The sequence below is a fragment of the Humulus lupulus genome, chromosome 7 (genome assembly GCF_963169125.1).
Source record: "Humulus lupulus chromosome 7, drHumLupu1.1, whole genome shotgun sequence".
Lineage (NCBI taxonomy): Eukaryota > Viridiplantae > Streptophyta > Magnoliopsida > Rosales > Cannabaceae > Humulus > Humulus lupulus.
In genome coordinates this window covers 82,034,236-82,061,768 of record NC_084799.1, presented here as the reverse complement: position 1 = coordinate 82,061,768, position 27,533 = coordinate 82,034,236, and the positions used below count along the sequence as shown (strand labels likewise).

Below are 27,533 nucleotides of genomic sequence, written 5' to 3'. Positions count from 1 at the left end.
ATTAACACCCCAAAATTGGGAAATTTCTATTAATGATAGATGATTAACATTAATAACCTTAGTCTCTATAAATAGTGCTGGAGTATTTCCTTGTAAAATGTTCGGATTTCTAGAGAGACTCTGTAACGGAGTGCAATTAAAAATATTTTATCAACAACAAAAAAAGAAGAAGAAGATAATTCAAAACATATTTATTTATTGCCACACCCATTAATTTAAAGAAATCATTCCTCCACCACTAATAAAATGAAATTTTCATGAATAATAATAAAAAAAATATATCCTTTATAAATGTTTGCCTCGTTAGTCTCCACTCCACAAACAAATCCGAAGACGATAAAGAAACCCATACTAAATATTGGAAACTGAAAGGGTGATATTGGTCCATATGGCATAAAATATAACAGTCCCTCGTTCCCTTCGCTTCCCCGCCACTCGTACAAAATAACATGGCTTCGAAGCTCGTGGCTCCTCCTTCTTCTCTGTCCCGCTCAACGAAGCTCTTCTCCTTCTCTTCCAACTCAAAAGGACCTAAAATCATTTCCTTCCCGAGCTATTTCAGCCAATGGAGGTCTAAAGGAAGCTCCTGCTCGCGGAGAATGGTGGTGAAATCTTGTCTCAAAGTGGAGGAGAAGAGTTCCCAAAAGTCCGCCGGAATTGAGTGGGGAAAAGTCTCGGCGGTGCTTTTCGACATGGATGGAGTGCTCTGCAATAGTGAAGACCCTTCGAGGAGGGCTGGAGTAGACGTTTTCGCCGAGTTAGGTGTTGCAGTCGCAGTGGAGGACTTTGTGCCATTCATGGGGACTGGTGAGAGTTAAATTGCATTAGGACTAGGAATTTTTGCATGGTTGCTTATAAATATATATAAATTTATTTTCTCTAATCATATTGTGTAGATGAAACTATGAGAAATGTGGTACTGAAATATTATAAATGGTTCTTACAGTTATCAGTGCTTATAATGTTCGTGGCAATGTGAATGTTGTTTTTCTCTTTTTGTTTAAGTATAATGAGGAGCAGCTAAAAAAACTGTGTGACCGTTTGGCAGTTGAATCTGTTGGCTCAATTTGGTTAATGAGAACTAATAATGGTAATAATGAGGTCCGAGATTACTACAATTTATAATGCATTCTCAGCTCACCAATGTTTATGTTCTCTTCTGCCTCATCAATATGCCAGGTGAAGCCAACTTCTTGGGAGGCGTTGCTTCTGTTAAAGGGGTGAAAGGATTTGATCCTGAAGCGGCCAAGAAAAGATTCTTCGAGATATATTTGGAAAAGGTTAGCAGTAATTATGTTGATATTTGAGAAAAACCATTCGGTGATGTTATATGACATAATTTGCAATTTCAAATTTTCACTAACCACCAGAATTTCTCCCTCTTGTAGTATGCAAAGCCAAATTCTGGAATTGGATTTCCAGGAGCTCTTGAGCTCATTACTCAGGTATGGAAAATGTTGACTCATTATAAAATCATGTTATTTGTGACAATTGGCTTATATTGATATACACTAATGTCAAACAGTGTAAATGCAAAGGCCTTAAAGTTGCTGTAGCATCTAGTGCTGATCGAATCAAGGTTGACGCAAATCTAGCCGCTGCTGCCTTGCCATTGTCACTGTAACCAATCTAGCTCTGTGCTTTTCTCTTTCCAATATAGCATAAAAAAATTCTTGTTCCAAATCATGATTTTATGCTTATTCTTGTTCATGAGTTGCTATTGTGGTCATATGTAAGTGCTTTTACCATCAACCATAACAATCTCCAACCACATTGGGCTGTGAAGATTGTAAATTGAGATATGGTTAACGGGTATTCAATGCTTTTGATCTTAGTTCTATAAAGCTGGAATGAGATACATAGCAGTCTAAGAACTTCCAAATAAGCTTAGAAGTTCTTTTAAGAAAGTTGATAAGACAGTAGTGGTTGATGCTAATTGATTAACAAATATATCCAAATGTTCTGTGTATAATATGAAAAACGATAAGGAAATACAAATGAATTTATTTTGGTGGACCTGCTAAGTTTTTTTAGAACTAAGAAGTAACCTATTTGACTTGGACGGTATACTTCACCGTTATATAGGAGATTTGATTCTGATCTGTATATTTTGGAGCAGAAAATTTTATTCTGTATGTTTTACTATCAGGTTTGATGCCATTGTGTCAGCAGATGCTTTTGAAAATCTGAAACCTGCTCCTGATATTTTCTTAGCAGCATCAAAGATCTTGAGTGTGCCCACTAGTGAGGTATAGTCACATAAAAATAAAAATAACTATAAGGCACAGTACTGTATATGCTATTATTGAATGCCTCACCATTTCTCTATATTGTGAAAGTAAATATTGTTTATATCTTCATATCTGCTTTGCAATAAGCCTCCTCAACCATCTAATGGGGTTACTATTGGTGAGCAGGTAAAGTCAAATGTTTCTGGGGAATCATTCTCTTATATGAATATATATTATATATTTATATATGCAATGCCTTGTCAAACCTTATTACATTTCCTACTGATTCTTATTCTTATTATTTTTTCTACAGTGCATTGTTATTGAAGATGCACTTGCTGGAGTGCAAGCTGCCAAAGCTGCAGGAATGAGGTAAAATCAGTTGTCATAGATACTTCATGTTTACTCAAGTTGTGGATTCATTTTTCATTTTTTTTCCTATTCTGCATAGCTTGTATTCTCATTTGTGCTAGACCTCTTGTTAAGTTTATTAATTATTTTGGTGCCACTTGTTGGCCTGAGCTCTTTGTTTCATAAATTAGAAGTAGGGATATTGGTGTATGGTAATCTTTTTCCGCTTCTTGCAGATGCATAGCTGTCAAAACTACCTTAGCAGAAGAGACTTTAAAGGCTGCTTGTCCATCACTTATACGAAATGAGATAGGAGATGTTTCACTTGATGATATTCTCAGTGGTGGCTCTGATGACTATAGTATGTAGTCCTGAGAATATGCTGCAATTGTCATTTTGTGCCAATAATGTAAAATGGTGAAGCTACACTTGTGCCTTAATTTAAGGACTATAAACAAGACCTATTTTCTTGTGATGGGTGTTCTATGTATTGAAAATTTCTGTCCTTTTTGGTTGAGCGGACTCTTTGGCTCCAGTTACTGAAATAAAACTTATATTGTAGTTTCATCAAGATGATGGGTCCTTGCTTTTTTGCTGAGTGAACTATTTGGCACCAATTATTTGAATAAAAAATAAATAAATTTTAGTTTCATCAAGATGATGGGTCCTTGCACGTAACATACACAATAATATTCTCCGAGCAAAGTTTTTATGGAATGAAAAGTTATATTTTATATTTTCTGACATAAAATCTTATTAAGACATGCCATTGCAGATGAGAAGATGCAGGGAAGCCAAGTTCTTCAGACACCATCCCAAAATTCCTCAGGCCAAGAGAAGATTGATGATGGGCCAATCCAGCAAAAGAGTTCTGATAATGGGGATTCCTTAAATGGAGGGTAAGAGCTTCTCTGGTTGAATGTTTTAACTGAAATTGATTATTTCTAATTTCTTTTTAATGTCCATGTTTGAATTATGTTTCCTTCAATGTTGAATAAACTTCATTCCATATAAAGTTTGGAAAAAGTTATTATCTCTTAATATTGGACAATGTTGTCTACTCTTTTGTGCTCCCCATTTGCAATGATTCAAAAGAATGTTTTTGGATAACCTTAGCTTGAGGCTGGAAAAATAATTCATGGACAGGTTGCAGGGTTCTCGGAGTGATATAATAAGATATGGAAGTTTGGGGATTGCTCTTTCTTGCCTTGTTTTCGCCATCTCAAACTGGAAGGCATGACTTGCTTGAGAAAGAGGAGCTTGATAATAAACATATCATTTAAGTTTTTTTCTGTTTAATTTCAAGTGAAAAGATATTCAAGTTTCTCTCTTTTTTTTTCTTCTTGATTTGGTGAACATATGAACTCAACTTCCATTACTGCACAGGCAATGCAATATGCATCACCTAAAGCTATTTGGAATAATTTGTTTGGTGCCACTCAACCATCTTTTGGACAAAATGAAGGCAATAACACTACAAATCTCTGTTTTATATTGCTTCTGCTCTGTCACATTTGTTTTTCTTCCTTTATCAACTTTTCATTGTTTTTTTTTGGGGTACTTCCATGTGTAATTTTCTCCTGGATAATGTAAATATCCATGTTTGGAAGAATAGTTTTTTTCATTTTCTTTTTATTGGTTGTAGGAAAATCAAGAACCAAAAGAATCCAACAACTTGTGAAATATATAGCTGACTTAGAAACCAGGTAACAAATTCTCATCCTAGCCTCTTCTGTTTAACATATTTTCTAGTATATTCTTTTTTTGGTTAGGTGTCTTTCCTGTTCCACTTCAGTAATTTCTCTGGAGATTTATATTTGTGTAATCTGTTCTGAGTAAACAATCCTTCGCTGTGGAAGTGGAACTGCTCCTGTGGTGCCAGAGTTTCCACCAAGACTGGACTGGTTGAATACAGCTCCCCTTAAGTTTAGCCAGGTAAATTCTAGTTGACTTGATTGAACATTTAGATTTGGTGAAACAGGATATATAATTTTTATTTTGGCAGGAGTTGAAAGGAAAAGTGGTTGTGCTTGACTTCTGGACTTACTGCTGCATAAATTGTATACACGTGCTGCCAGATCTGGAGTTTTTAGAGAACAAGTACAAAGATATGGAGGTAATTTTTTTTTCCTTATATACATTCAGTTGTCAGAAAATATAAATTTCTCTACAAGTCGAATCTTGGTTTTACCAATATTCTCCTAATTAACTTGTTATAAGAGGTGAAGAGAATTCACTTGTATTTCAATAATAAATAAACATATATTTATATACAAACTAGGGAAGCTATTCTAGGAAACTATGAGAGAATAAGAAACTAATTAGTCCTAATTTATAGCTAATTTATCGTTAATATAAACAACTAATATATATAGCTAACACTCCCCCTCAAGCTGGAGCATATAAGTTAATCATGCCAAGCTTGTTACAAAAATAATCAACCCGCACCCCATTTAATGCTTTTGTAAAGATATCTCCTAGTTGTTTGCTGGTCTTCACATATCCTGTGGAGATCAAACCTTGCTGAATTTTCTCACGAACAAAATGACAATCAATTTCAATGTGCTTAGTCCGCTCATGGAACACAGGATTAGATACAATATGAAGAACAGCTTGGTTATCACACCATAATAACTGAGAATGCAATGTCTGGACGAGTCACGGTAAGATAATTCAACTTTCCAACCAACCTGCTGTTAGATTAACTTATTAAGGATCTTTATTTATTTTCATGTATATCTAATATTAAACAAATTAATACGAGATAGCCTAAAATATGTTTCTATAATTGAATTCAAAGAGAAACAAATAATAGAATACTTACAGTATACGCAGCAGAATTAAAAAGTCCTTCCTTCAGTTTCTCAAACTCTTGTATCCTCTTTGTCGCTGATTATTATCAAGAAACTGAACCGTTCTTCTATTTTCTTCACAATCTTCCAATGTATCCTTAGAACCACCTAGACTAGTGTGGGCAATTCTCAACACATGAGATAGATATAGAGAGAAGAAGATAAAATAATAAAGAGGCTTAGAAAATGACTTGTGTTTAGAGAGAATCTAAAACTATCAGAAAATCTGACTTGTGACTTATGTTTTGACTTCTCTCTAAGCACTCCTTTTATAGACTCATTTAGTCCATTTAATTTAATTAAAAAAATCAATAAAATAATAGCCATTTTGAAGCCCTAGATCGAAATTATCATGGGCTATAGGCTCGTGAAATTTCCCATTTGATTATAAGCCCATTGGACTTAAAATCAAGATCTGTATTATTTTCTATTGATTTAATTAATTAAATAATTATTTAAATCCTTTATCAAATTAATTGTTTATAATTTTAACTTTGATTTAAACTTATTTATTAATTTAGATACCAATTTATCTTAATTAATAAATCTGCCATAATTTCTCTTTTCTTCTCAAAATTATACAACTCTGTGAAACTATCCAAAATTGACCTGATCAACTTTGATAATTCTAATTGATGATTAAATCAATTAATTGAGACTATCTAGATGATTTTATCCAAGGTACAATGGGGACCATGGGCCTATGAAATCAAGCTCCAATAAGTTATCATAAATCTAACAAATAAATTTACTAACTTATTAATTCCTCGTGACTCCACTGTAGACTCGGAATTGCACTCTTGAATTCATAGAACGTTCTATAACAAATATAGATACGCTATTAATTATCTATTGTTACAACCATAATTGTCACTCAATCCTCTATAGACGGTCTACAATGAGATATGACTAAAATACTGTTTTACCCCTTATTGTATTTTATCCTTAAAACACTTAGTTCCTTGTAAATGATATTTCAGTAAACTAATTTAATTACTGAAATGAGATCTCTATCATTTAACACTTTGAACCAAACTAAAAGGAAACCATTGTTTCACTTCTTCATCAGAAGCTATAGATGTTCATATCTATGATTAACACTCCCACTCAATTATACTACCGAGTTCCCAAGATGTAAGTATGGGCTAGTCCGTAGAGTAAGCTGATAACGAACAAGTCAAAGAACTCAAATAATACAATCAGTTAGAATACTAACCACTCAGAATTGAGATTGAATTGACCTATGGTCAACTATATGATATGACTAGAATAGATAATAACGGTATGTTTACTTATCTTATCAACTGTCAATATCGGTCCAGTCCGATATAACAAATACATCCGATTTTATCTACTTTGCTAATGTTCTGGAAAGAACATAACACTGTAATGTGTAAGTAGATCATATCGTAGATTGGCAAGTCAGCGTAAATCCTGTGCACTGACTAATCCTAGGACTAACTTATTTTGAACATATAATCATATTTATATTCCACTGTGATGACGTCACTATAAATAAGATTAACTATATGCTCGGGATTTAATAGAAGTTTATATTAAACAAATAATCATAAAAATTAAACATGTGAGCAAAGTGATTGACCAAGTCAAAAAATGATTTCTATTCTTTTATTGATAATAAAATGAGATTACAAAGAATTTGGGTTTTAATTAGGGCATATCTTTCAGGATCTTCAAATGGTTCCCCATCTTTTGTAAGGTGCACATTAGGACTCATTGGAGTACTACAAGGCTTTGCTCCCAATTTTCCTGTCTCAGCCAACAAATCGACATACTTTCTTTGAGATAGAGAAATACCTTGTTTACTCCGAGTTACCTCAACTCCCAAGAAATACTTGAGCACCCCCAAATCTTTCGTGTGAAACTGAGTATGAATTAAGGACTTAAGAGATGAGATTCCTCTAGTATCATTTCCAGTAATAACAATATCATCCACATACACAACCAATAAAATGATACCTGCAATTGATCGTTTATAAAACACAGAATGATCGGACTTACTTTTCAGCATACCGAATTTCTCAACAGCCTGACTAAATTTACCAAACCAAGCACGAGGACTTTGCTTCAAACCATATAAAGATTTTCGAAGACGACAGACTTGCCCTAACTCCCCTGAGTAACAAAACCAGGAGGTTGCTCCATATACATCTTCTCCTGAAGATCTCCATGAAGAAAAACATTTTTGATATCTAGTTGATGTAGAGGCCAATGATGAGTAGCTGCCATTGAAATAAACAATCGAACAGATGTCAACTTAGCAACAGGAGAAAAAGTATCACAATAGTCCACGCCATAGGTTTGAGCATAACCCTTAGCAACAAGACGTGCCTTTAATCGAGCAATTGATCCATCTGGATTGACCTTAATAGTGAATACCCATTTGCACCCTATGGCCCGTTTTCCTGAAGGTAAATCGACCAAGTCTCAAGTACCATTGTCATCTAAAGTATTCATCTCTTCTATCATTGCATCATGCCAACCAGGATGCGATATGGCTTCATGAACAGTATTAGGAATCGAAATAGAATCAAGGGAAGCAATAAAAGAACAAGAAGAAGATGACAAGTGATTATAAGAAACAAAAGAAGAAATAAGATAAGTGCACTGACGTTTACCTTTGTGTAGCGCAATGGGAAGATCATCGCTTGACATCGGATCTGATAACGAAGAAGCAGGTGCAGGACATGAAACAGGAGGCAGACGCCTGGTGTACACTTTAATAGGAGGCGGAGGCATGCCTGGAGCTGTGGCTAAGACAGGGTGAGTAATAGGAGACTCACCGTGAGTAGTGTTTGAGATAGGTTCAGAAATAGGAGATTCCTCAGGAAGTGGGTCAGGGGCAGAAGAAGTGATAGAATATACCAACAAATCATCATCATCCTTCCCCTGACGAGTAGGAATAGAGGAAGATGAAAAATATGGTGTGGTTTCCATGAAGGTAACATCAATAGAGACAAGATACTTGTTGAGATTTGGACAATAACACTTATACCCTTTCTGAAGACGAGAATAGCTAAGGAATACACACTTCAATGACTTAGGATCTATTTGGTGACATTTGGACGAATATCTCGAGGAAAACAAGTACTACCAAATATCCTAGGATTAACAGGAAATAATGACTTGCCGAGAAAAAGAATTTTATGCGGGATCTCACCATTAAGAACAGAAGATGGCATGCGATTGATAAGAAACATTCTGTAGAAACGACATCGGCCCAAAAATGTTTAGGAACATGCATTTGAAATAAGAGGGCTCGTGCAGTTTCAAGAAGATGTCTGTTTTTACGTTCTGCTACACCATTTTGGGATGCAGTATCAACGCAAGAAGTTTCATGAAGCATGCCATTAGAGACCATATAAGAATGAAATAAAGCAAATGTATATTCTTTGGCATTATCACTTCGCAAAGTCCGAATAGAAACATTAAATTGATTCTTAATCTCAGCACAAAATGCATAAAATATAGAAAACAACTCAAAACGATTTTTCATTAAATATAACCAAGTTATACGAGAATAATCATCAACAAAAGTAACAATATACTTGAAACCAGGTTTAGACAAAATAGGAGAAGAACTCCAAACATCATAATGAACTAATTCAAAAGGAACACTAGCACGTTTATTGTTTAATTCAAAAGGAACACTAGCACGTTTAAACAGTATTATAAATTTGTGTGATTTAATGACTCATGGAAATGGATAGAACTAGATGTTTACTTATGCACTTAGTGTGTAATTTGTAAAGCATCATTCCTTATGCAGTTCACAGTTGTGGGAGTTCACTCAGCAAAGTTTGATAATGAGAAAGATTTAGAAGCCATTCGCAATGCAGTGTTACGTTATGGCATCAAACATCCAGTAAGCTTCAAGTTTCAAGATTATTTAGTACTGGTTCAAACACATACGTATACTGTAAAACTGACTCTTCACTATTTGATTTCTATCAATTTTCCTGAATTCCCATCGTTGTTTTATTCTTCTTTTTCTTTTTCTTCGTTTTTTTTTATTCCCACGAATTTTAAAAATATATTTTACTCTGCATGTAGTTTTACAATTCTTTCTAATTTGTATCTACACAGACATCACTGTTGCAGGCTGTAGAATATCTTAGTGTTTTACACTGACATCTGTTAATAATACTACCCCAAATTCCTAAGATCAACGCACTTTGAAAATTTCTGTCAACCTATTAATTTTAGACAATGTTCCTATCTCTCGTTTAACTACATATTGACATTCAAATGTATTGCTGTGTCATTTTTTGCTGAATAAATTAGGTTGTGAATGATGGAGAGATGCGGCTATGGCGGGAACTAGGGGTGAGTTCCTGGCCAACGTTTGCTGTTGTTGGCCCGGATGGTAAGCTCATTGCACAACTATCAGGTGAAGGTCGTCGAAAGGTACTGATTTCTGAATTGTATCCGATTATCAATGCATGAATTTGTCTTTAAACACAGTATTGTACAATAAGCAACAAACTTCTTGAAGGATCTTGACGATATTGTGGAGGCAGCTCTTCAGTACTATGGTGGAAAGAAAATCTTAGACAGCACTCCTTTACCGTTGAGTTTAGAGAAAGATAATGACCCTCGGTTGCTTACATCTCCATTGAAGTTTCCAGGGAAGCTAGCAATAGATGTCCACAACAATAGGCTCTTCATCTCTGACAGTAACCACAACCGCATAGTACTCTTTCTCTTCCTCTCTGTTTCGTGTGTAAATATATTTGGTTCCTCTTATCAAGATACTGAATTACTATTCTTGGGATCCTTGAATTTCAGGTTGTAACTGACCTCAGTGGAAATTTTATTGTCCAAATTGGAAGCACAGGGGAGGAAGGTTTACGTGATGGTACCTTTGATGATGCTGTCTTCAATCGGCCTCAGGTAAGGAGCTTCAAGTATAATCATGACCTTGGACTGGAAAATGAGCTTCCAGCATAGCTAGCCCATGCATATCAAAGCTAGGCTAGAAAGATCCATACATGTTTGCTGACCTCCTGAACTGAAAACATAATGAGAAATCGGTCATGACTCGTGAGTTTATCATTTGTGTTCATGAATGCATGAGTATTACCTTTTTATTTTATTTTTTATCATTCATATTTGAGTTTCATGTTTCAAATTAGACTAAATATGGTAATCCTTGAGTTGTATGATTTCTAGGGCCTTGCGTACAATCTAAAGAAAAATATACTTTATGTAGCAGATACTGAAAATCATGCTATAAGGTAATGTTTTCCTCACTATACTTGGGGAGTACCTTAAATTACTGTTGTCAGTTTAGTTACCTTCTGTAAATGAATTGTAATCATTTAGCGCCTGTTAATGTAGGGAGATTGATTTTGTTAACGAGACAGTGCGTACATTAGCTGGAAATGGAACCAAGGGTTCTGACTATCAAGGAGGAGGAAATGGAAGTACACAGGCAAGCTGAAATGATTAATTTAATTTGTTTGAATTCTCAACTACAATGATCAACAATTCGGATATTCTGTAGTGTTATTTTCTTTCTTATATTTATTTGTTGGTGTATTTGTAGTATATCTATTTTTAAGGATTAATGAGGACTTGCTCTTACAATTTTTAAATAATGGCATAATTCTCTCAGCTCCTGAACTCTCCATGGGATGTTTGCTTTGAGCCCGACAATGAGAAAGTTTACATCGCTATGGCTGGCCAACATCAGATCTGGGTGCACAATACATCAGATGGTAGTACCAAAGCATTCAGTGGTGACGGTTATGAAAGAAACTTAAATGGCTCCAGGTATAAGTATTTGTAGATGTTTGATGGGGTGGGTAATGGCAGTTTTCTGAACAGCAGTACAGAATGCACTGAAAACCTCTTGAATAACGTTGAATTACATAAGATTATATGAGTCTTTTTGATCTATATCCTCGTAGAAAATGGACCTGTGCCAGTAAATAGTTTGGGAAGATTTTGGAAATTTGTTTTCAATCTGTATATCTGCTTGATTTTATGTGATGCAACTTTAAAACTTATTATATAGCACATAGGTTCACTGAGGACCCAACTTTACATTAATAAGATAGACATAGGGTCGATTTTTCTCCCCATTGCTTTCTAAACATCAATGTGTAAATGGATGAATAGTGTATGACATTCAACTGTTGGTATGTGTATTGTATCATTAAAGCATTATCAGCAATAATAGCAGTGTGTTTAATTTAATTCTTTTTCCTATCATTTTTCTTTTAATATGATACTGAATAACTTTGATACCATCTTTTTGTTTTTCCATCGAGCCAGCTCAATAACCACATCATTTGCACAGCCATCTGGAATTTCATTATCTAATGGTAAATATGCAGTGTGACATTTAAAGACATTTTGAAGTTTTATATCATAATTTTTGTTTTTTCTACGTACATGTCCATCTATTATCCTAACTTTCTGTGATAATTTGTAGACTTTTCAGAGGCATATATTGCTGATAGTGAGAGTAGCTCTATCCGAGCTCTTGATCTGAAAACTGGAGGATCAAGATTGTTAGCTGGTGGTGATCCGTTTTTCTCAGACAATTTGTTCAAGGCAATTTACTTTCAACCTTGGAAATCACATCCTCTGTGGAAGGAATACCTTTTCTGATAATCTGTTTTCTCTTCTCTATGATTTTTGAAACCCTTTGCAGTTTGGAGACCATGATGGAGTAGGGGCTGAAGTACTCCTTCAACATCCATTGGGTGTCCTGTGTGCGAAAGATGGTCAAGTTTATATAGCAGATAGCTACAACCACAAGGTAATTGTTCATGACCAAAGATGCCATAGAAGTTATATTTACTTTTTAAGACTATCCCTGCAATGTTATCTTTTTTATATGTTAAATAATCAATAAAGTAATACCAATAACCAACATTTATTATTACTTTCAGTAAAGTACGTGGCTGTTAGTTAACTTGTGATTTTGTAAATATAAACTTTTTATCAATTGTATAAATCTGATATGTGCTATATATTTATGCCAAGTGTGGTGCAAAATATGGCATAAGCATCACACATTTACAAGACGAAACTTTGTCCTCAATGCTACATCGTAACATTAGCACAAGGATTTAGCATTTCATTAAAGTGTCTAAGCATTTTAATACATTATTTTATCTTAGTTCTTGATTTGTACACCTATTTCATGTAAATGAGATTCATATAGTCCTGGTGTTGAAACATGAAAAGAATATCTGGAATGCTTTTAATTTTATTTGTTGGGAATTTGAATTTGATCTGTAACTCATTGATCCCAGTCCTTTGTATGTACTTGTTCTTAGTTTTTACTTCACACTAATAATACCTTACAACTACTTTGATGTTTGAGGATTTTACTTTTTAAAGAGTTATCATTATGACATTTGTTTTCATCATTGCCCCTTGAACTATTTAATTCATTTGCTCCCTCTAAATACCAGATCAAGAAGCTAGATCTAGCTAGTAAAAGAGTTACTACCATAGCAGGTACAGGGAAAGCTGGTTTCAAGGATGGAACAGCCCTAGAAGCTCAGGTTGGATATGAACAAATTACTAATTTTTGGAAAAATAGAATGAAACAAGACGACATTAAAGATCAACTGTAATATTTTCTTAGCTGAGTGATTGTATAGCTTTGATTTCTTGGTAGCTTAATATGTTTTCTTTAATGCTTTTATGATGTTCTTGCAGCTTTCAGAACCATCAGGAATCATTGAAGTAGTAAATGGTGAGGTTCAATTTTAGTTGCCATGCCATTTAATATGCAGCACCACAAATTAGCTTGTACTTTTTTGCAAAATTATATTCATCATCTTTGCCGAAGGATGACTTTTTTCTTTCTCTTTTTTTGTTTTTTGAGGATTTAAGTACCTTTTTATTATTTTTGAAATGAATTTGCTTCCAAATAGAACAGACTTAATTTCATACAAACCCCTACAAGTTATCAAAGCTCGTCATCGTCTCAAATTTCATACTCCTTGTCTCATTCAACCATGTATTGACTTTGACAATGAAAGCTGTTTTTAAACATACCAAGTTGATTTCCTGAAACATATTCTCATCCAAGAAAGGAAAGCATGGCCTCCACTGCAAGCTCATTTGCTGGACAATTTTTTGTCATTTTGAATTCTTTTAAATTTTTGGATCAAATTTTTTTCAACATATAGTTATACATTCTCAATGTACATATATTGACTTCCCTCCTCTTCTTACAGGAAGACTGCTCGTTGCTGATACAAATAACAGCATAATAAGATATCTGGACTTAAACAAGGAAGTACCTGAACTTCTAACTTTAGAGCTGAAAGGTGTTCAGCCTCCTAATAAAAAATCTAGATTGCCAAAGCGGCTCAGAAGACGAGCACCATCAGATGCACAAATCATTAAAGTTGATGGTAGTTCATCCAGTGAGGGAAACTTATTCATTAAAATATCACTGCCTGAAGAGTATCACTTTTCAAAGGTTCCTTGTTTAGACACAAAAGACAAAAGCTATGAAGTTATTAGTACTGCTTGTTTATAAGTAGTTTCCTAAATACTGTCATGTCTTAGTTATAATTTAATACACCTGTCTACATAAACCCATTTTTTTTAATGCAGGAGGCTCGCAGTAAATTTAGTGTTGATCTCGAGCCCGAAAATGCATTGACTATTGATCCCTTGGATGGATATCTTAGTCCAGAAGGATCTGCAATACTTCATTTTAAGCAATCTTCATCATTAGCTTCGATGGGAAAAATAAATTGCAAGGTAACGCACTTCTATAGTAAATGTCGACTCTAAACTTGCACAAATTATCCATCTTACCAGTTACCACTATGCCAGCAGTTGAACATTATGGGCATGTTTGGCACACTATATGTACTTCTTAATTCATTATTTTATTGAATGTAATACCATGTTTGGGTGATCTTGAATTGCATACTTAATATACAGCCTTTGAACTAATATCATAAATGACCTGCTAAATTTAATATAGTGTACTAAACATGCTCTTATAAATTTGTAAGAGAGTTTTTATTTCTTCTTTTTTGTGTATACAATCGGTGAATACAACCCTATTTATATAATTTTCACACATAAGACTCTTAATTACAGAATAATCAACAAATCACAAAGATAGCTACAAATCATCTAAATAAGGAAAAAACTACTAATTTACAACTACAACCAAATCGTGAGATTTGATTTTTTCTTATCTGTCAACACTTCTCCTTAAGCTGGACTGTAAATATTGATGAGTCCAAGCTTGTTTACTAGAAAATCAAAAACTCGTTCGGATAACTCCTTTGTGAGGATATCAGCCAATTGTTGATCAGTCTGTACATATTTGATGCTGATAGTGCCTCCATCAATCTTTTCTTTAATAAAGTGACGATCCACTTCGACGTATTTAGTTCTGTCATGATGTATAGGGTTATGTGCAATACTGATGGTAGATTGATTATCACAGTAGAGCTGAATGGGAGCTTCACATTCAATCTTCAATTCTTCTAATAGACGTTTGATCCATTTTGCTTCACACACTCTATGGGTCATGGCTCTATACTTGGATTTTGCGCTACTTCTTGCAACAACTATTTGTTTTTAACTTCACCATGTCACTACATTTCCCCATACAATTGTGCAATTCCTAGATGTAGACTCTATCATCAACTGATTCAGCCGAATCTGCATCTGTAAATACTTCAACCTTCCTCTCAATTGTCTTTTTGAAGAAAAGGCTTTTTCCTGCTGTTTGCTTAAGATACCTAAGAATTCTATATACTGCATTGAGATGTCATTGACATGGATCATGCATATATTGACTGACAGACTTACTGCAAAGGCAATATCAGGTCTGGTATGCGAGAGGTAGATAAATTTCCCTACTAGTTGCTAGTACCTTTGTCAACTGAACTTCCTTCAAACATTTTTTTTCTTGTCTCCGAGCTCGATTGGAGTTTTTGCTGGGTTTACTGCCAAGCATTCTTGTTTCATTTAAGAGATCAAGAGTGTATTTTCTTTAAGATACATAAATACCTCTTTTGCTCCTAGCAAATTCCATTCCCAGAAAATACCTAAGTGCGCCCAAATCCTTGACTTCGAACTCTGTTGCCAACATTTATTTGATCAGAATCATCTCTTCAGTATGGTTGCTAGTGACAATGATATCAACATACACGATCGGTATTGAAAATTTTCCTGTTTCTAAGTGTTTGATGAGGAGGGTATGGTCTGTTTGACCTTGCATGTATCTGAGTCCCTTGACTATTTTCAGGAACCGATTGAACCATGTTCGAGGAGATTGTTTTAGATCGTAGAGTGATTTGTTTAGTTTGCAGACTTTGGTTGTATTGGGAGATTCTTCAAAACCCGAAGGTTGACTCATTTACACTTCCAGTTTTCCATTCAAGAATGCATTTTTTACATCAAGTTGATGCAACTCCCAATCCAGGTTGACAGCTAGCGAGAGCAATACTCTGATAGTATTAAGTTTGGCAACTAGAGCGAAGGTTTCGGTGTCGTCAATTCCGTAGGTTTGAGTAAAGCCCTTGGCAACTAATCGTGCTTTATACCTTTCAACAGATCCATTTGCATTGTATTTGACTGTGAATACCCATTTGCACCCTATTACTTTCTTGTCAGGTGGTAACTCCACTCATTTCCAGGTTCCATTATGCTCAAGTGCTTTTTATCTCTTCAAGAATTCCCGTCTTCCATTGAGGGGTACCAAGTGCTTCATTGATATTCTCGGGAATCACACCTCTGACAGACTAGAGGTAAAAGCTCTAAATGGAGATGATAATTTAGCATAAGAGATAAATTTTGAAATAGGGTGTTAGGTACAAGATCTAATTCCTTTCCTAAATGCAATAGGAATATCTAGATCTGACTGAGTGTTTGAGGGAAGTTTACCGGGATCATCTGAGGGAAGTGGTTCTATCACCGGATCAGGCTCTTGACTGTGATAAGGATTCGTTACTTGTTTATTTCTTTCTCTTCTAGTATATACTCGTATTTCTTTCCGTATGTTTTGATCTTGAGAAGTAGGAGAAGATGGATGATCTTGAGAAGCAGGAGAAGATGGATGATCTTGAGAAGCAGGAGTGATTTCTAGCTCTGAATGGAATGAAGTGTCTAGGGGTAATTCTAAACCCCATGATCACTGAGCTTCTTGCTCGTGATGGATGTGCTCCCCCTGAAGCGAGGTGGAAGTGAAATAAGGAGAATTTTCGAAAAAGGTGACATCCCTGGAGGTGTAGGATTTCTTTGTTAGGGAACAGTAACAACGGTAGCCCTTCCGGGCAAGGGAATATCCTAGGAAAACTGTTTTTATGGCTCTAGTTTACCCCAGTGCTGGGAGTGTATGCGGACAAAGGCAGTGCAGCCAAAAACTTTGATTGGGAGAGTATTGATCGAAGTGTGAGGGTAGAGACCGAAAAATGGAGTATGGTGTTTTGAACTGAAGGGGCCTATTGAGAAGGTGATTAATAAGAAGTAGTAGTTAGGACAGCGTCGCCCCAAAGATATTTTGGAACATGCATATTGAACATAATGCACGAACCACTTCTAAGAGATGGCGATTTTTTCTTTCGGCTACTCCATTCTGTGGCGGAGTATCTACACACGAGCTTTGATGAACAGTCCCATTCTGTAGAAGATAGGGACCGAGGGTGGAATTGAAATATTCAGTATCATTATCGGTACGAAGTGTCTGGATAAACTTTTGGTACTGTGTTTGGATCATTTTGTGGAAATTTTGAAAGACTTGGCTGGTTTCGGATTTGTGCCTAAGTAGATAAACCCAAGTGATTCGCGTATGATCATCAATGAATGTGATAAACCGACGCTTACCAGAGGAGGTAGTGATCTTTGACGGACCCCACAAGTCACTATGAACAAGAGAAAAGGGGCTGGAAGGCGTATATAGTTTGTGAGGAAACAAAACACGAGTATGTTTAGCAATTTGACAAATATCACATTGAAAATCAGCAACCTTTTTATTGATAATCAAAGATGGAAACAAGTGTTTTAAATATAAAAAACTTGGATGTCCAAGTCGACAATGCCATAACATAATTGAATGAGAATTTGAATAAAAAACAGAATTAGACTTAGAACTTAGAGCCAAACAATGCAAAGGAGGCTGCTCTTTAGGCAGGCAGATGTTGAAAGAAATAAAGTCTATCACAAATCCTAGCACTGCCAATCATCCTCACTGTTGATAGATCCTGAAATTGACAAGAATTTGGGACAAATTTAGCAAGACAGTGATTATCAGATGTCAATTTTTGAACAGAGAGTAAATTGCATTTTAATGAAGGAACGTGAAGTACTGATCTAAGAAGTAAATCAAAAGACAATTTTGTGGTGCCAATTCCTGCAATAGGTGAGTGTGTTCCATCTGCAATCCTAACACTAGAGGTAGTGGAGCAGGGACAATAAGAATCAAACAAATGAGGTAAAACTGTCTTGTGATCAATTGCGCCGGAATCAATGATCCATGGTGTTTGGAAAGCGGAAGAAAAATTACCAGAATGTGCAACAGTTGCATGATGAGATTCAGGACCAGACTTGGGTTGCATGGAGGATTGACTGAGGAGCGTGTATAGATGTTCGAGTTGTTCCTGACTGAACGAAGGGGCAGCAGGAGTGCTCGGATTGGTACCATCCGCAGTTTGAGTCTGATAGGCTTTTTTGTCATTATGGCGACGCAGAGTCCAGTTTGGTGGTTTTCCATGAATTTCCCAACAAGTGGAGCGAGTGTGGACGTTGACAGTGATCACACCAAGGCCGTTCCCCCTTACGATTAGGTCGAGGGTCAGAATTGGATCTGCCAAATGGCGGTGGGCCAGACTTTGAGACAAGGGCAGAGCTTTCAACTGCGGGCAATTCTGGAGTGGTGAGCATGACACGACAATGTGCTTCTTCACGTCTGACCTCAGAGAAAGTTTATTTAGTGCCAGGAAATGGAGAACGACCAACCAAACGACCCTAAACTTCATCAAGATTGCTGTTCAACCTAGTAAGAAATTCAAAGACCTGCTCTTTTTCTAATTGTTGGCGCTGGAGTGTGGTACAGGTAGCACATAAAGGAGTGGTATCCAGATACAAATCGAGTTCCTACCACAGGTCTTGTAAGTCTGAGAAATATTGGGTCACAGTGTGAGTACCTTGCTTGATTTCTTTGAGATTGGTACGAATCTAAAAAATCTGAGAGGTATTCCCAAGGTCAGAGTACATCTTCTTAGCAGCATCCTAGACTTCCTTAGCAGTCTTAAAAAATAAATACCTGCGACTGATTTTTGGGTCCATCGAATTAATAAGCCAAGCAAGGACAATAGAATTCTCAGCCTGCCATACCTTGTAAGTGAAGTCAGTCAGAGGAGGGGCAGTGAGGTACCCAAGTTTTCCACGCCCACAGATGACCAACTTTACTGAATGCGCCCATTTTAGATAATTCCTACCATCAAGTTTGTGGGCTATGATGTGGAGAGAGCTGATTTCATGACTGTAAATGGAGCCCATGGAATTAGTGGACTGATTTTGGGCTGGAAGAGGAGTGAGCCCATTGGTTTGAGGGGAAATCTCTTCACTTTGGGACATGGTGACACGTGGCTAGGGTTGGCAGGGTTTTGTTTTTTATAAGAAAGCTGGCAGGTATTGAGAGTGAGGGACACGTGGCTAGGGCTGGACTTATTGAGAGATGGTGAAGAGATGAGAGTTTCGATAGTGTATGAGTGAAAATCGAAGCTTGCAGGTGCGACCGAGGGTAACGTTGGTTGGGCAGAATGGACAGGTGCAACTGATCGAAGGGTAACGGAGAGTCGGACTGGTCGGGAAAACGCTGGGCTGGACCTAGAACACCACCGGTGTGCGCGGGTGTAGAGAATGGCAAGGTTGCCGAGGACTGGAGGTTGTCGAGTGGTCGCTGATACTTATGCAAAATATTAGACAATCTATAGAACTCAAAATAGAAATCAAAAAGACAAAAGAGATGAAGAGAGAAATAGTGTATTGCAAAAGAAGAGCAAAATGTTCTTATACAAAAAATAATTAGCAAAGCCTTATAAAAGGCAAAATATAATAAAATAATATAAAAGACTAAAATAACCTTAAGATAACAACTCTAACACCCCCCTCAAACTCATGATGCAGCAGCAATAAGCATCGAGAGTTTGCCTACTAGAAAGTGAAAACGAGAAGTAGAATGCGACTTAGTAAAGAAGTCAGCTATCTGTAAAGAAGAAGGAACAAAAGGCAAAGTGATAGTGCCAAGCTTCAGATGGTGACGAGTAAAATGGCAATCAATCTCAATGTGCTTGGTGCGTTCATGAAAAACTGAATTGTGAGCAATCTGGATGGCGCTCTGATTGTCACAATACATAAGAGTGGGTTGAGAATGACAAACACCCATATCTTCAAGCAACCATCTTAACCAAACAATTTCTTTAGCAGTAGATGACATAGCGCGGTACTCTACTTCAGTGGAAGATTGTGAGACAACAATTTGTTTCTTACTTTTCCAAGAAATGAGAGAATCACCCAAAAAGATACAAAAACCAGTAACAGACTTTCGATCTGTGGGATCACGACCATGATCGGCATCAGAGTAAGCACGAAGCTCCAAGGAAGAAGTGGATGGAAACAAAAGGCTGTGAAATACAGTAGCCTGAAGATACCTTAAAATGCGAAGAATAGCTGCCCAGTGAACAGTAATAGGAGAGGCAACAAATTGACTAACAATGTGAACAACATATGCAATGTCGGGGCGAGTGAAGTGAGATAAACCAAACTGCCAACAATAGTGCGATACAAAGCAGGATCATGCAAGGGAGTGCCATCAGAAGGAGAATACTGAACATTGAGCTCAGAAGGAGTGACAACTACTTTTGTATGTGTAAGATGAGCACGCTCAATGATGTCAGAAGTGTATTTTGACTGAGAAAGAAGATAGCCTTTTGGGGAGAAGGGGCAACTTCAATACCTAGAAAATACCGTAGAGGACCCAAATCCTTCATCTCAAACTGGGAAGCTAATTGAGACTTTATCACTCCAACTCCATCTAAATCATCACCAGCAATGATCATATCATCAACATATAAGGAAAGGAGAATATGACCTGCATCAGTACACTTAACAAACAGAGCTGAGTCATGATTACTAAGGAGAAATCCAAGAGAAGCAATAACATTGGAGAACCTCTCAAACCATGCTCGAGGAGCCTGTTTGAGACCATACAAAGCTTTCTTAAGTTTACAAACTTCTCCATGATTGTGAGGGACCCCAGGAGGAGGAACCATGTAGACCTCTTTATGTAAATCACCATTCAAGCAAGCATTCTTAACATCCAACTGACATATATTCCACTGACGAGTAGATGCAACTACTATAAGAGCACGGACAATAGTCATTTTTGCAACATGGGCAAAAGTTTCCTCAAAATCCATACCATACTATTGAGAAAATCCCTTAGCCACCAATCTAGCTTTGTAGCGTTCAACAGACCCATCAGACTTGGTCTTGATTTTATAGACCCAACGAGAACCAATTGTATGTTTACCAGGAGGTAAAGATACCAAATCCCAAGTATCTGTCTTGTGCAAAAATGATCAATATGAATAAGATCTGATTTGGTCAAGTTGTGAGTAGTGCCAGGAATAGAAAAGAAGGGTATATGCTCAAGAAAAACAACATGGCGAGATACATATAATTTTTGAGAAGTTGGATCAAAACAACGATATTCTTTTTGGCCATCACCATAACCAAGGAACACACAAAGTGCAGAGCGTGATGACAGTTTTGTACGCTCTACACTAGGACGAATAACAAAGCAAGTAGAACCAAAGACTCTCAAAGAAGAATAATTAGGAATATGTCCATATAATTTTTCAAAAGAGACAAACCTGAAGTGATTGAAGATGGAATCTTATTACTAAGGTTGACTGCAGTGAGAACTGCTTCTCCCCAAAACTGACTAGGCACAGACGAGGACAACAAAAGAGAACGAGCAGTTTCAATAATGTGTCTATGCTTTCTTTTAGCAACACCATTTTGTCCAGGGGTATCTCTACAAGAAGTTTGATACACAGTTCCATCTAAAGCAAGCAAATCACATAATTTATTTGAAGTATATTCACCACCTTGATCGCATCTAAAACATTTAATAACAGCAACATGTTGAGTTTTTACATAAGCTCGAAAACGATCATAAATATCATCGAAATCAAAACGATGTTTCATTAGAAAAACCCAACAAAATCGAGTGTAATCATCAACAAAAGAGACATAATATCTAGACCCTCCTTTTGTAGCAATGGGAGAGGGTCCCCACACATCAGAATGAACTAAGTCAAAAGGTGCAACAGAGAATGAAGTACTTTTACTGAAAGGTAAAGCAGAAAATTTAGCAAGTTTACAACCACTACAATCAGAAATATCATGAACTTGCAAATTTCCTAAGGTTCCCGCAGAAGCTAAGAATCTTAAACGGAAAGCTGAAACATGACCAAGGCGAGAGTGCCATAAATAAAAACTAGACGATGATGGAGACAAACGAAAAGAAGACAAGTCAACACTAGGAGCTGCAAATACTGGTAATCTCAGCTCATCCAAAACATATAAAACCTCGCCTACAGGAAGTAGAAGAAAAGAACAATGAGTAACCAGAATCACACAATTGACCAACAGATACAAGGTTTAGTGAAAGTTTAGGAATATGGTAAACGTTAGGAAGTGATAAATGAGGACTGACAACAGAACCAACACCTGCTAATAGCATAGGAGTACCATCAACAGTCATGATAGGGACAGATGATGCAAGACACAAAGAAACAAAAGATTTTGAATGTGGAGACATATGGTGTGAGGCTCCAGAATCTAAAATCCATGTAGAGGAGGTCATACCTGAAGTGCTAGTAGGGGGCTGACCTACCAAAGAAGTGGCAGACATGGCATGTGGCTGCATGCTAAGAAACTTCTGAAATTGTTCTGAGAGGGCAGCAAGAGCAGGATTGGAAGATGAGGCCTCAAAATCATACGAGTTAGATGAAGGTACAGTAGCGGTGGCATTAAATTGCAGAGGACGGTATGGTCGAGATTGTGGATGGTTGCCAAAGTGTGGTTGACTACTATAATGAGACGGTTGATTACTGAATTGTGGTTGGTTAGCATGATGAGGTGGTCTGAACTGATTTCTCTGCTACGGTGGTGCACGATTCACTAGTTTAGGATACAAAAACTGCATTCATCAACCCCAACTATTGTGTGAGGTTTATTCTCATGGTGAGTAAAAGGTCTAAGAGGAACTACCAAAACAGAAGGACTAGGTACAGGGAGGATGCCTTTTCCTGCTTGAGACTTGAGACGAATTTCATCACCCAGCAACTCACTGACTACTGAATCAACCGAAGGAAGTGGAGTACGATGCAATATAGAGCCACACAGCCCCTCAAAGTCATCACAAAGTGCCATTAAAAATTGAACCAGATGTTGCTCCTCCCTACGAGCAATGTAAGGTGCAAAAGCTCGTAGTTCTTCAGATTCGGTAAGAGCTAATTGATCTCAAAGATCTGTCATAACTGAATAGAACTCTTGAATACTCATATCTTTCTGTTCAATAGCTCTAATATCTGATTCTAACTGATATTGTTTTGCAAAGTTAGACTGTGTGTACAATCTTGCAAGATGATCCCAAACTTCTTTTGCTGTTTCATACTTAGCTAATTGGGTTCCTATTGAGTGTTCCACAGAGTTGTTTATCCAAGTGATAATTTTTGAATTATCCACTTCCCAATTTTCTAGGAAAGTTGCATAATCTGCTTTGTCATTTGTAGGTTTAATCACAGTTCCAGAAACATAACCCCACATCTTTTTCCCTTTCAATTTTTTTTTCATCACATAGTTCCAATAAGAGTAATTCTTTCCATCTAACCTCACGCTAATTGACTGAAGGGAATCATCTCTATTACTAGCCATTATAGACACAAAACAAACTTCCAATAGCCAACTCAGTCAAAAAATTCTCAAATTTTACAATCTGACAAAACCCTAAAATTGCAGACGAACACAAAAATCACATACTAGGTTGTTGCAATGGTGCTCCGACCCAAATCACTGCAATGTGAAGAAGACCCAAGCTGCCAGAAAAAAATTTCGGGGGCTCCGCCCCGAACCCCAAGCAGGTGGCACGCTGCCCCCCCTCAACCCCCCAACCAACTCACTACAGAGTTGGATCCACGAAAGCTATGGTTATGCTTAGAAAATTCAACTCTACAAACTATTTCTGATACCATGATACTTATGCAAAATATTAGACAATCTATAGAACTCAAAATAGAAATCGAAAAAGTCAAAAGAGATGAAGAGAGAAAAAATGTATTGCAAAGGAAGAGCAAAATGTTCTTATACAAAAAATAATTAGCAAAGCCTTATAAAAAGGCAAAATATAATAAAATAACATTAAAAACTAAAAGACTAAAATAACCTTAAGATAACAACTCTAACAGTCGCCTGAAGCCGCAGAGGTCGCCATACTGGACAGTGGTGACCAGACCCGATTGGAGAAGAGGAAGAAAGAGTTGTACGACTCTGATACCACATAGAAATTTGTAAGAGAAATTTTCTTTTTTCTTTTCTGTGTATACAATCAGTGAACACAACCCTATTTATACAATTTTCACACATCTTAATTACAGAATAATCAACAAATCACAAAAATAGCTACAAATCATCTAAATAAGGAAAAAACTACTAGTTTACAACTACAACCAAATCATAAGATTTGATTTTCTTTGATTTTCTCTTATCTGTCAACAAATACCATGTTTGGGTGATCTTGAATCGAATTGCATACTTAATAACCTTTGAACTAATATCATAAATGACCTACTAAATTTAATATAGTGTACTAAACATGTTCTTAGTGTTCAATTGTTTGCATGGAGCAAGATAAACCAAAAGATGAGTGAATTATATTGTCTTATTCTCTCCTCTATCCACTTTTTCGTTACTCTTATTGTTTCGCTTCCTAATTCACTGTCTTATAATTGGTGCAATACTAAGCAAACAGTTTATTGTCATACACTAATATAACACATTCCAATCCAATACATTACACATAACACAATGGAATACTTAATTATATATCATTCATGACCTAAAGGAATGTTTTGTTATTGCATATTTTAATGAAACCACAGCAATGCTCACTATTTACTTATAAGACGGGTTTTGTGAGCCTTTGTAACATCATTATACTAAATGTGGCCCCCATATTTTGGTTCCCCATTGCACAATCTCAGAGGTCTTACTGGAAAGGTTTCTCTTCTAAACGATATAAACTGACTAAAAGAAGTTAAACATAGAGAGTTTGTGGTCTGCTGAAGTGGGATAGCTCCAACTCCAAGATCCATATAACAAAAAGATTCAATATAATTTACATATTTTAATATTAAAAAAAACCCTGAAGCTAGTGGTAGAACTAGAGATACAAGATGAGTTTAAGATCATTTTTTTTCTTAGTTTGTAGTGATTATTTTCTGATATAAGATACTGTTTAATAGGCTCAAGTTCCCAATTCCAACTCATCAATTATCCTTGGGTTTTTCAGGTTTACTATTGCAAAGAAGATGAGGTCTGTCTATACCAGTCGCTGTCGTTTGAAGTACCCTTCCTCAAGGAAGTTGGGGAATCTAGCACAGCTGAAATCATACTTCCATTTCTTGTGAAGCCAAAAACTTCAACAAGCAGCTTACAGTTACCTGCAGTTGCCCCTTGAGGTTGTTCCTTATGTAAATGGTAAGGCATCTAGCTATCACATGCTTGCTTTCTGGTCTTGAAAATGCTTCATTAAAATTACTTAGTTGACAGAAAATTACACATTTATATTTACATACATACATACATACATGCGTACATAGTAGTGGGAAATATTAGAAACACTGAATAGCATTTTTTATGTTGTTTACCCTTCAACAGCATGCCTTGTAAAATATACTTGTTTTTCATTCAAACATTTACTGCCGTTTGATGAAAACTAGATGTGGCTTAAATATTTTTAAAGTTGAACTTACTCTACTACTTAAACATTCAACATTGTTTAGAATTTTGCTGTCGTTTAAATTATTTCTATTTTCAGAAGTTTGTAGGAAACGACATTTGGATCCCAGAAAACCTTTGCCGTCCTTTAGGGTTAATTTCCATATTAGCTTCCAATTATACCACTTTGATCCCAAAATTTACTTAAATAGTATTATCTTGAATTGCATGTGAATTATGCAATTTTCTAGCAATTGTCCATTTATTAGTTTCGGTTGTTTTTTTAATCAATCACGTGAAAATAGTATCATTTGATCATATGTTTCCATTTCTCAACCTCATATATTTTAATAAGATGTCTGAACACATATTTGCGGTTAAAAAATAAATTAATTTATACATATAATTGTCTGTATTTTATAGGAGATGATCTGCACATTTTAACACTTACCAGGGGAAAAAAACGATTAAATGAGTATTATTCTTTGTTAGCATGTTGCATGATCATTTTTTGTCATTTTTTTTAAAAAAAAGCCTGCAGCAATTAAATAATTTTCTTTTTGAAGTTGCTTAAAGATTTTTTTTTTTAACTTGTATCCTCCGATTTATATTCGTTTAACCACTTTAGGCTATGAACCTCCAACTCGGATATTATGCTACTTTGTTAATTATTAGTTTTTGTTTTGCTGCACAAACGACTAGGATTTAAAAATGATTTAAAGATGAAGAAAGCCTTTTTTTTTTTGTTCTCCTCTTCTTTCTTTCTTAAACAAGTAGAAAATGATATTTGTAGAAAAGTTAATCCAGAATCTAAAAAACAAAAATTAATAGACCAGATATGATGCTGATTCAACGATTATCCAATTAATTATCATGACACCACAACGCTTATAAAACAAACATTTGATCAATTACCTCTTTTTTGGAATAACATGGGAAGCTATAGTTACTTTATTCATGCCGCTTCTTTATGCTTTACACAAACTCAAAGAATTCATACTAGTTACTAGTACAACAAGAAAAAGAGTTTTAGGTATTTGTTAAGGATAAAACAAGATAATCCACTATTTGGTAGGTCAAATACTATTATCAGGAACAAAATTTAATAACTTAATTCCCCTAGTTTTCGAATCTATGTGTGCATATATTGATCAGTTCGTATGTCAGTATCAAACCTAGCATATTTTAAAACCATTAATTTCTTTCAACTTTATAAATTACCAGGTAACACCTGCTCTTTGGAGTAACAGACACAAGGTGCCAATATTTTTTTTTTTTTAAATTCCTTTCATTAATGTATATATATGTGGATGTTTTATAATTGCTGTTTTAAGTTAACATTAATAATCATTATCACTATTGCTGGCATAATCATGAGATAGATTGCTTACCAAGGCAAGCACTCGTGCACCTTTGTTTCTACTCGATTAAATGATTACATCTATAGTCCATTATTGTGTTTGAAATATATATATATATATATATATATTTATATATTTATTACATCCCTAGCCATTGTATGGGACTCAATCTTTTGAGAAAGCTGTGAACAAAATCATGTGAGAATGAGAGGTGGGCATTGTTTTTAAGGAATATTATAAGCTTTAAACACATTGATTATTGTAGAGTATTGTATTGGATTAGAGCTTTGTAAAGCGCGTTTGTTTCACCAAATTCCATGTTTATCTGCTATCCAAAACATGGTCTTTACAATTTTTTAATGGATTTGTAGTATGCAACTTGGCTTTGTTCTTTGACTTGTTCCTTATCCATTACGAGTCTCAGCTAGCTTGCTCTAGTCGTGTTGAGAGCTTATTGCTCCAAACTTTGACAAAAATAGAAAAAAGGTTAATCTATGGGAAAGGGCCAAGTACATGGATGAAAGAAAAGTAACATATGGTCAAAGTGAATCAACTTGTGATTCTGCAGTTTAATACGTGTGAGAACCATACTCCATCAATAATTGAACTTTAACAATATAAATGTATTAGTTACAATATGTTATAACATCAGCCATTAATTACTCTTTTTCGAGAAACACTTTTCCAAAGTTAAATTGATTAATTAT

At 35.8% G+C, this 27,533-nt stretch overlaps 1 protein-coding gene across 2 annotated transcripts; it reads left to right on the top strand.

The window, feature by feature from the left end:
- Positions 1-317: 317 nt before the first annotated feature.
- Positions 318-26,916, top strand: LOC133788375 (protein SUPPRESSOR OF QUENCHING 1, chloroplastic). 2 transcript variants are annotated; one of them, XM_062225838.1, is made up of 29 exons: positions 318-807; positions 1,180-1,280; positions 1,389-1,445; positions 1,526-1,620; positions 2,150-2,249; positions 2,545-2,603; positions 2,819-2,943; positions 3,358-3,481; positions 3,729-3,816; positions 3,969-4,047; positions 4,228-4,288; positions 4,442-4,517; positions 4,588-4,698; positions 9,225-9,320; positions 9,740-9,862; positions 9,951-10,148; positions 10,244-10,348; positions 10,628-10,692; positions 10,796-10,889; positions 11,073-11,230; positions 11,735-11,784; positions 11,895-12,016; positions 12,117-12,224; positions 12,886-12,978; positions 13,136-13,172; positions 13,660-13,907; positions 14,045-14,194; positions 25,038-25,225; positions 26,690-26,916. In XM_062225838.1, exons 1-28 carry the CDS (start codon positions 450-452, stop codon positions 25,203-25,205), a joined length of 3,249 nt encoding a protein of 1,082 aa, XP_062081822.1. In that variant the 5' UTR covers positions 318-449; the 3' UTR covers positions 25,206-25,225; positions 26,690-26,916. The 2 variants fall into 2 exon arrangements, with proteins under 2 accessions (XP_062081822.1, XP_062081823.1); XM_062225839.1 differs by lacking the exons at positions 14,045-14,194; positions 25,038-25,225; positions 26,690-26,916 and having other exon boundaries at positions 12,886-13,046; positions 13,660-13,906.
- The last annotated feature ends 617 nt before the right edge of the window (positions 26,917-27,533 follow it).

Excerpts from the sequence above, each read along its gene's own strand:
- LOC133788375 (XM_062225838.1), top strand. The coding sequence starts at position 450 with ATGGCTTCGAAGCTCGTGGCTCCTCCTTCTTCTCTGTCCCGCTCAACG. Across the intron at positions 3,482-3,728 it reads GGGGATTCCTTAAATGGAGG|GTTGCAGGGTTCTCGGAGTG; the intron begins GTAAGAGCTTCT and ends ATTCATGGACAG. Across the intron at positions 11,785-11,894 it reads TGGAATTTCATTATCTAATG|ACTTTTCAGAGGCATATATT; the intron begins GTAAATATGCAG and ends GATAATTTGTAG.